Genomic DNA, 10,352 nt, shown 5'->3' on the forward strand with positions numbered 1-10,352 from the left:
GATTAGCAATTGCAAGAATGTAACCAAGTATTGCAGGCACTGAAGCAGAACTTTTAATTTATTTGCTGGACTTCTACGGTATTGTAAGAAGATTCCAGTTTTGTATTTGTTTCCACTTTGCTTCAAACTTTTTGGAGAAGCATTTTTACTCTGCTGATAGGCAGCTTCATTTGAACTCCCATTTGCCCCACGCAGCATGCAGCAGATTTGGAAAGATCAGTTTTAGTTTGGGTGAATGGCATTAGGGAACCCTTCCTTCCCCAATGCCACAGTCCCAGTCTGAATCAGCTCCCAGGTTGCTATGAATGTGTCCAAGGACAGCATTCCTTTTGGATTTCCCATGGCGTATCTAGTTTGGTACTCAGAACTAAAAAGTTCAATTCATATCCACTGAAGCCAATAATTGTAATTGATTTTCAGACCCACGTAATTGACTTCAGTGGGTCTGAAAATAATGAGCTGCAACAAAACTAAAATCCATCATTATCCATCATCCTTAAAAAGGACAACTACTCATTACCATTTTGGTGTGTTTTTAAAAAATTACTTGCCCCCAATTCTAAAAGAACTACTAAGTCACCACCTCTTCTGCTGCTCAGTATATCTTTTTTATCATTCCGAAAGGGCACGTTATTTATTGTTGAAGCTTATCTGCACCAGCTGCAATTCAAGATTATTTGCAAACTACCATACAGCTACCATAGGCGTAGCATAAGAAGCATTCCTGCTTAATGCTTCCTCTGCTCAGTGGTCTCCCCTGAATTGGCACAGATGTTCCCACTGCCCCCATCTGAAGCGCAGAAGGGAGCAAGCTGCCGGGAGCTAGGTCTTAATGATGCCTGTCTGATGAGGTTAAATTCTATGAAAAAAGACTAGTGCAGACAAGTCTTTAATTGTCTTTTTTTTTTAATCATGATATGTGTCCAGGTTTTTGTTTCCTTTGTCAATTAAAAACTACTGAAAAATTACAACTGGTGTTTACCAATTGAAAATAAAACAAGCTTGACACTGTTAAATATTTATGCAAAATAATTTCAAATGAGAATAAATATTGGTACAAATATTCTAATTCTGCAGTGATATATCATGGCGTAATTACCCCAGGAGAACCAATCTTCTCGGCGGGGCAGAAACAGGTTTCTGAAATCATATTCCCCTGGGCATTACCTTCCATTCCATTCCTTTCTTCCTATATAAAATGTGTTTGCATGAAAAGTGTGCATTTCATCTTTGCTCTTAGATTATATAGTTGCTCATGGCATACTGGATATGGCATGAGCAAAAAAAAGGCCAAATTCATCAAGACTCTAGGTACTAACATCCAGATTATGAAGACCTTAGGTGAGAAATTCTTTTTCATCTGTACTCATGTCTTAAAGTAACTTTTTTTGCTTATGTATCAGCAGCTAGCATACATCAAAGAAGTGTGTTTATGCAGTTAATTTTAACATTCAGATAGCCTGGAAGAGCTACCTATAATCCTATAATTTTTTTAATGAGCAGAAAAACATTATGAAATGACTGTACATAATTAGTTCCAAAACTAAGGCTGCAATCCTATGCACACTTACCTGGAAATTAAGTCCACTGAGCACAGTGGAACTTGCTTCTGAGAAAATATGCATAGGATTGTTCTGTTAATCTTATATAGCAAATAGCAACCTGTATACTAACCATTCTACCTAGTTTGGATATTTCCCTTCTTACCATTCCCCAAACACATGTAGAATAAACACTGTTTCTTAAGAGATATGTGCATTACTTACAAAGGTAACTAGGATATGCAGTGCAATCCTGTGCATGTTTACTCAGGAGTAAATCCTACTTTGTTCACTGGGACTTACTCCCAGGTAAGTGTGTATAAGATTGCATCATAAATTGTGCAACTTTTTATGTACACAAAACTTGATAATTTTGCCTGTTAATAGTTTCAACCTATGCTTATACATACATACATATATATATCAATAGTTCAATACTACATGTGTGGTTTTTTCCTGTACTGATAAACATCCTGGATATATATATGTCTGTGATCTAGTTTAGTTTTATTTGACCTTGTTTAGTTTTAGTGTCACAATCTGATTGGCTCCATTGTGTCTTCTATATTAGCTGCCAATCATTTATGTTTGTGCACAATTAATAAACCTTCACATATTAATAGTTAATGTTGAAGTAGTGCTAGATCCCTGCCTATTTTGACACTCCATTTGCTTTCCTCTCTTTCTCTTACATATTTTACATGACTAAGGATTAAAACGTCATCTTATCATAGTTGCGAACATAATTTCACTCAACAAGTTCTGTACTTTTGTGTTTAGCAAGTTAAGTGCTTACAACTTCTCTCTCTCTCTCTCCCTTAGTTACACAGTAAGGATTTTTGAATGTATAGTGTCATCTAAGGTAAGCTTTCATATGGTCCCTGCATATGAAGCTTATGTCTGTTGTTACGTCATACAAAGCCTTCCACCGTATGGCATAATTTTCATTATGTCATTTAATGAAAATGGGGTTGTAGAATCAATATTGTAATAGACTGACTTTTATATCACTGTGCTCTTAACAACTTTCGCTGGATCTGTCCAATAAATGCTTGTGATAGCAACTCCCTGCAGTGACGCAACCACTTACTAACAGCATATGCAGATATAAAAACTTCAGCAGGACGCAACAAAGCCTGAGCCATGTTAACAGCTTACTTTACATAAAAAGCAAGCCATTTATCCGAGCACTCTAGCACTTAAAGCTAGTAATTGGCCTCAAGGTTCAGCGGCCTAAAGAAATGACGCTATTTATACCAAACCTAATTTTACTTGAAAGAATTACACTACAGTGACTTTAAAGAATGCTTTAAAAGCATGCCAGTTTTTTTTAAAAAAATGTATGTCTTGTCTTCTCTATTCACTGAAGATTAGGAAAGCATAGCTTATTTTTTTAAAAAAACAAAAAAAAAAAAACCCAAATCCTTCAGTGGCATGCCTTAATTATTTTGAGTCAAGACAATCCAAATAATGCAGTTTCAGCTGGATATGGGAGATTGCACAGAAATGCAACTTGCAATTTCATTTGGTTGAATGTGGAAAAAGCTTCCTCCCTAAGGGTCAGTGGTAAAACATGACTCTGTAGAGCTGAAACTTACTGGAAGCAATTGGTAAGTTCATCTTCGGAAAGTCCTGGTGCTTTAGGTTTATGGCATGAATCGGAAATGCATCAGAAGGTAAGTTTTTGGTTATTAGAGGCCATGCTTACTCCTCGCGTACTGCCAGAACTGGTGGCAATTCTAGGACACTTATAGCAGGGGTTCTCGGGTTTTTCCCCTCTCCTTAATGAGCCTCAGGACACTAAGCAGTGATGGCCAAACTTGGCCCTCCAGCTGTTTTGGGACTACAATTCCCATAATCTCTGATCACTGGTCCTGTTAGCTAGGGATGATAGGAGTTGTAGTCCCAAAACAGCTGGAGGGCCAAGTTTGGCCATCACTGCGCTAAGGGAACTACTATTGAGAGTTTGTACTTCAACTAAGGTAATGAAGGGGCTGTACACACAAAACTCTTTTGCTTCATGAATCCACAGCATACCTTACCCTCAGATTACCCAGAAGACACCCTGGGTAATCATAAAGGTACCCAAAAGAAGATTGGCCACAACATTGCTAATTAACTCAATGGAAAGGACATGTGGCCTATTGCGTTGTAATGCACCAATGGGTTGTTGACCTGTTTTTACTGGAGTGGTGGTTTCCTGGTTCCTGTTGCTCCATCTCACACCAGAGCCTATAAAATGGGTGGATAGCATCACTCCAGTTAGTTGGGGCTAACACAGGAATTAATCACATCATTATCCCTTCCCACATGTTTTCCTGCATGCAGACATTGCTGCAGTAACATGTTGAGGAACCATGTGGAAGCTCCAACTGTGCTACCCCACAAACAGGTCCTATTTTCTCTTGGTCTAATGACAAATCATTGGATGAATCTTCTGCACAAAGGCTCCTTAGCTACAGTAGCCCTTTCTAAGAAGGCAATGTTCTCATTTTGACTAGCACTAAGGATGGGCAAAGATATTATTCTCTAATTTGTAACTGTGAGCACAAAAGTGATCTGCATTCAGCTTCCTAATTTCTTTGTGGTCACAGATTTAGCACCACCAAAAAAACCCCCCAACGAATGATTTAAGTGTTCAGTTGGAACATTCCTAAAACCTTGAATAAGCATCAAAGGAAATGCTATTACTGTTACTAGGTGTAATAATTGATATTAGCACACCAGTACCAAATACTGTTTTCTGAAAAATAAGATGTGCTGACTTTAATGTCACTTATAAGCAAGTGTGCTGTGGTTTGGGGAAACTGCTTTACATTTTGTAACTTATTTCACCTCCACACAACTTGGTACTGCCCCCATTTTCCCCATGCCACTGCAAAACCACTGAAGTGGTTTGAGTCAGACTGCAGTAAATAGGTGTTGGGTTGAGAGTTGTGCAACAATCACCTATCTCACCATAAGCACCCATTTGCTCAGCTCTCAGGGCTGAACAAAATGTTACCTTATACTTGGCTGATTCATGTTTCATGGTGTGGCATAATTGAAAGGAAGTAATTGATAAGACATGACAGCATTCAGCACTTCATTAGATGACAAAAGGCAGGTGACGTAATGCAATGATGTCATGTCACACATCTATTTCAACTGCTGGAAGATGCAAGGAAGAGACACAGAAGACGTCACACATTTAATGTCTAACCATAATGCTACCAATAGGTTATTTATGCTCCACACTTCAAGGACACCAGGGTGGGTTACAACAAGAACTGAGAGGAGAAGGAATTACCACTGGGAATCTGCTTTTGCATCCCTCTGAGAATCATAATGTGTGCTCTGGTCTGTTACAAGGACTTGCCACATGGATCAGTTGCATCACATTGAGTCTTCTTGCCACCATTACCGATACATGTGACTCGCCATCACGTTCTCTTGAGAGAGGGTGTGGAGACTTGTAGCACGATGGCACCAGCTCACCTGACGAGTACTTGCAGACTTTACAGCGGGGCCAACAATGGCTTGTCATTAGCAAGCCCATTGTTGGCAGCATTCCCATGGCAAACGCGATGTCTGCCCTGGTTCTGATTTGATTCTAAGTCTCCATTGACTGTACATGGAGCCAATGAGTCCTTGATGGGCCTCTTCCCATTTCGCCCTACATGAAGAAAATAATAATGCTGCAGTCAGAGATACATCAAGGCTGCAAATCCTAAATTTGTTTACTTGGAAGCACATTCAGCTTATTGCACTCCACCCACCCACCACCCACTGTCAGTGCCTGTAGGATATCAGGACACTTGCAGCTGGAATTCAGTTTTTGCAAGCACCTGTTCACTTGATTGCTTTAACTGTTGTCTTCCTCCTTGTCCGTAGGTGGGGTCTCATTCTTCAGACTACTATTGCAAGGGGTGCCCCCACATATCATTGACTCCTATATGAAAGCATGCAACCCTGAGGAAAAGTAAAGAGCCTGGCCACAGCGTTTCTCCGCCACTGCACTGGAAACTGGCAGCCAGCACTGCAGCAGTTTAACTCCTACCATGGCACTCCCACAGCATGGCCCGCTGCATTGCCCCTTCCCTCTTACTGCTGTTGGAAAAAAATTCATGCATGGATTGTTTTTTTCCCCAAGTTGAAATGTTGAAGTTGAAGCTTACCCACATGTTTCGATGATCCACATCATTGTGCTTGTTTTATTCTCTCTCTCGCTCTCTAATGCTGAAAAGCAAAGAAATGGGGGGAAAAGCTATGCCAATACGCATGGGAGCTAATATTTAAGTTTGTACTTTATATGGCTAGATAGATTTTTAATTTTTTTTTGTGAGAAGCAGGTACTGCTAGATCCAGTGGCAGTGCAGTCAGGCCTTGAAACACATACCTCTTTTGATAAATAATGGATCTAACACTTTCCTAGGCTGCTAAAAATGGACTGTTTGGCACATGTGATTTGCAGCATTTAACAGTTATTTCAGCGGAATGTATCTTCAGTTAGAAGGGTTTCTGTTCAGCTCACTCCTTTGTGAATCTCTTGGCTACTAAAAGTTTCATGTAATGTACAATAAAGCTGAAGTGTTTAAGAGCTAGCTCAGTATCTGTGATGTTTGTGTTTGCTATAAACTGGTCTACCTTTACTGTTCTGCCTTTTGTTACTCGAACTGCATTGACAGATCCCAGATTATAAATGGGGATGCCAAGAATCAACTTGCATTCAGAGGTTTTGCACGTGGTTGCACAATAACACTGTGTGCAAATTACAGCACAGGCACCAACAGTTAGTTGTGAAATAAAATAGTTGCTTGCACTATGAATAGTACAAACCTGATAAGTTTTACTCAGAAGTCCCACTGAGTTCATTGGGACTAACATGTGTGTTTAGGGAATGCAGCAGAAGGTTTTTATTTTGTATTGTATTATAACTTTATATTTGGCCTTCACAAAACAGTGCACTGCCCCAAAGCACCACAGCCCTTCATCACAGCGAAACCAAAGCCATGCATTAAATCTTGGCCTGTTAACTGAAATTTTACAGAGACTCCTGTAATGGATCATGAACTTGCCATACGTGTCTTCAGCAGACCTCAGTTCCATCAATTAGGTCTGAATTTGGGAAAGCCTGGCATGCCCAAATGCTAGTTCACAGTCAGCTTTGTCTCCAGATAATCCCCACATAGGCGCCGACTCCATGGGGCCTGAGGGGGCCCGAGCCCCCTCAAAAATTCGTTTGGGGGGGCTCTGCCCCCCCAATAATTTAAGAAAATTATTACCGTAAATTTCGCTCTATAACACAGAGATTTTTTCTCCTAAAAAGTAAGGGGAAATGTCTCTGTGTGTTATTGAGCGAATGTGTGGTCCCTGGAGCTGACTCGCCGGAGCGCAGGGGCAAAAATAGGCAAAAATCAGGCAAAAATAAGATCGGGCGGTCGGGCGGAGGGAAGGCAGAAGCTGCTGCTTTCCTGCATTCTGCCTCAGGGTCTTACTGCCCACCCGCTTCTATTGCTGCGTTTGCTCAAACTCAACAAAGAGCAGGGAATCCCCTGCCCTCCTGACAAGCAGAGGGTTAAGGAAAGGATCGAGTCCTTCCTTCTAATTCTTTCCTAGTCACACTGCGTGCAGGCTCCAGCCCACCACCTCCTCCTCTCCGTGCTCTAGGGATGCAGGTGGGAGAGAGAGAGAGAGGGCTGGCTTGGGGGGGGGGACTTTTGCCTTCCTTTCCTCCCCCCCCACCCCGTTAAACTCCTCCCCTGCATTCTTAGCCAGCTGCTTCTCCGCACACCCCTCTTGTGCTTCTTGTCCCTTCTGTGTTTTTCCTTCCCTCCCCATTTAAAACGTGGTGACAAAGCACGGATCCACATGGATCCTCAGGATTTTTGCATTGGGTCACCCCAAATTCACCATCAGATCACATAGCATGTCCATGGCTACATATTGCACCAAAAAAATCACGCACCCACTGTTGCCTAGGGTCACAGTGGTGCAAAAACGTGGTTACAAAGCATGGATCCTCAGGGTTTTTGCATTGGGCTACTCCAAACTCACTGTCAGATATTAAAAATCTTTATAAAATAGAGAATTAAATACATACAGAATGTTAAATTTTCAGTTTTGAAATATTAGTACTAGTTTAGTACTGTATTTCTATATTACTATAGTACTGTATTAGTTATTTTCAAATACTTAAATATTTTTAGGGTGTAAAAAGGTAAAGGTAAAGGTACCCCTGCCCGTATGGGCCAGTCTTGACAGACTCTGGGGTTGTGCGCCCATCTCACTCAAGAGGCCAGGGGCCAGCGCTGTCCGGAGACACTTCCGGGTCACGTGGCCAGCGTGACATCGCTGCTCTGGCGAGCCAGAGCCGCACACGGAAACGCCGTTTACCTTCCCGCTGGTAAGCGGTCCCTATTTATCTACTTGCACCCGGAGGTGCTTTCGAACTGCTAGGTTGGCAGGCGCTGGGACCGAGCAGCGGGAGCGCACCCCGCCGCAGGGATTCGAACCGCCGACCTTTCGATCGGCAAGTCCTAGGCGCTGAGGCTTTAACCCACAGCGCCACCTGCGTTATTTACATACAGTATTACAGTATTTACATACAGTATTAGGCATACTGTATTAACTTTATTAACTGTATTAAAGCATTAACTTTGAGATATTATATTTATTTAATGAACCCTCAGCCTTATTCAAAGTAAGCTTAAATTAGCTATTTCACTTATTAATCAAAGTGCTATTACTGTGCGACAGCAATATTTTATGTTTTATTCTTTTAATGATAGTTTAGGATTTATTTAAATATCATTTCAGTCTTTTCAGAGCTATATATTCACTGCTCTGTAATAGTCTATAAGCATAATTGTTACTGTAAATTAAATTAGCTTTTTACGAAAATACCGTGCGTGTTTTTGTTTTGTTTCTTTTTTCAAAGCCAAAAAGTGTTTCAGGCTTGTCGAGTTTCCCGGAGTGTGGAGTTATAGAGAGTCGAGTTTTCGGGGTTCTAATGTTGATCATATGACTCTAAAATACTTTTAAAAAACTTTAAAACTCACTAATTTTCATCTAAAATTTAGAAAACTTCCCGGGGCAGGGCCCCGGTATGGCCCCCCCCCCAATATTTTTTATAAGTCGGCGCCCCTGAATGCCCACCCCCCTGTCCTCAGATATGCATTTCTATGGCAAATGTTGCATGACTCAGAATCTACAGAGATCCTTCAAAACTCCAGAATCACCACCTGAAATGCATTTGTGTGCACAGAGAACATGGTTCACAGAAAATATTCCCTGCATCAATGCGCCCAAGTAAACTTTTAAAATATGTTGTGCAAATTTTCTTTCAGTACAGTTAGCTCATTCCAATGCAAGTCACGTATAGACTCCATGAATTTATAACTTAATCCACATGCATTCTTCAAGATGTTGTGATGATCGATAGCTTAGGTTATAATGGGGATTAGGCCATTTCACAATCTGGAAAATAGGTCTCTCTGTGACTAATAGCTATGGCTATATGCAAGTTCAATTTTAAGATGCATTGTGCCACTGAATACCAGTTGCTGGGGAACAACAAGCAATTAACTTTAATTTCGAAAATGTTTTTTTTTTTTTTTTTTTTGCAAAAGTTCATTTAGTATGCAAGGGTAATGTCTAACAAGAGGTGGGACAGGAACATAGGAAGCTGCCTTATACTAAGTCAGATCACTGGTATATCTAGCAGCTCTGTAGGGATTCAGACAAGGTTCTTTACTAGCCCTGCCTGGCTATGCTGGGGATTGAACCCTGGGACCTTCTGCATGCAAAGATACCACTGAGCCTCTGTGATGTGCTTATTCCAAACAAGGCAACACAAAATGTGGAATTTGGAGACCAAGCCCATGGTCATGAAACTTACTGAGGTGGTCCTGAGCAAAACAGTATTGCTCAGTACAACCCACCTCACAGGGTTATTGAGATGCAATGGGAAAGGGCACAATGGGAAAAGAAGAACCCTGAGTTCAGTGGACAAATGACAGGATTAAAAACTAGTAAATAAATTAATGTTTCAATTGTACCTTTAATTTATTGTTTATTTATTGTTTGCAAATTTATAGGGAGAAACAGAATAATTTAAGATAAGGAAATAGAATAAATGGGTTTTTTTTTAAAAAAAAATACCTTTAAAGTTTTAAATGACTTCCAAGACACCTAACAGGCCTTGAAATAATCAACTGATCTGGCTGGCTAGGAGGGTGTCCCCTTCCTCCCTCACCGCTCCATGTGCGTCCCTCCCGAAGCTGCGCGCTCGGTGGAAGAGGACGACCATCCCAGATAGGAGTGTACCGTTTTTCGGTCAAGGGTATACGATAGCTGCGCTCCCGCTAGAACCTCCAAACAAGCCCAAAGGTCGGCAGTTCAAATCCCCATGACAGGGTGAGCTCCTGTTGCTCAGTCCCAGCTCCTGCCCACCTAGCAGTTCAAAAGCACACAGCACAAGTAGATAAATAGGTACCGCTCCGGCGGTTTCCATGCACTGCTCTGGTTCACCAGAAGCGGCTTAGTCATGCTGGCCACATGACCCAGAAGCTGTACGCCGGCTCCCTCAGCCAGTAAAGTGAGATGAGTGCCGCAACCTCAGAGTCGTCCACGACTGAACCTAAGGTTAGGGGTGCCCAATGGATCTTACTCCCAGGGTGGGTAGTGTGCTGTGAGAAAACATGTGTGGCCCCTCCATATGTAGTGGGTCTCCATCTCCCATCAACAGTCAGGAATTACTACTCTCCGCCAGTTATTCCCTCTTATCTGGGAATAAGTCCAACTAGGACAAAGGCTGCACTTCTATACCGG

The 10,352-nt window shown here is 41.5% G+C and overlaps 1 protein-coding gene across 25 annotated transcripts in view; it reads left to right on the forward strand.

Annotated features, from left to right (window-relative positions):
- The window catches only part of MYBPC1 (myosin binding protein C1), a 108,578-nt gene extending 102,454 nt beyond the window's left edge, over positions 1–6,124 (forward strand). For 9 of the 25 annotated variants that reach the window (XM_083699974.1, XM_083699965.1, XM_083699973.1 and 6 more), the window contains 3 exons: positions 1,078–1,136; positions 2,364–2,403; positions 5,415–6,124. In XM_083699974.1, coding sequence (XP_083556100.1) covers positions 1,078–1,136; positions 2,364–2,384 — 80 coding nt within the window. In that variant the 3' untranslated portion in view covers positions 2,385–2,403; positions 5,415–6,124. The remainder of the gene's footprint in view (positions 1–1,077; positions 1,137–2,363; positions 2,404–5,414) is intronic. The other 16 variants (XM_083699987.1, XM_083699985.1, XM_083699972.1 and 13 more) reach the window with 2 other exon arrangements.
- The last annotated feature ends 4,228 nt before the right edge of the window (positions 6,125–10,352 follow it).

Source organism: Podarcis gaigeae, assembly GCF_964106915.1.
Source record: "Podarcis gaigeae genome assembly, chromosome: 10".
In the NCBI taxonomy this organism is placed as follows: domain Eukaryota; kingdom Metazoa; phylum Chordata; class Lepidosauria; order Squamata; family Lacertidae; genus Podarcis; species Podarcis gaigeae.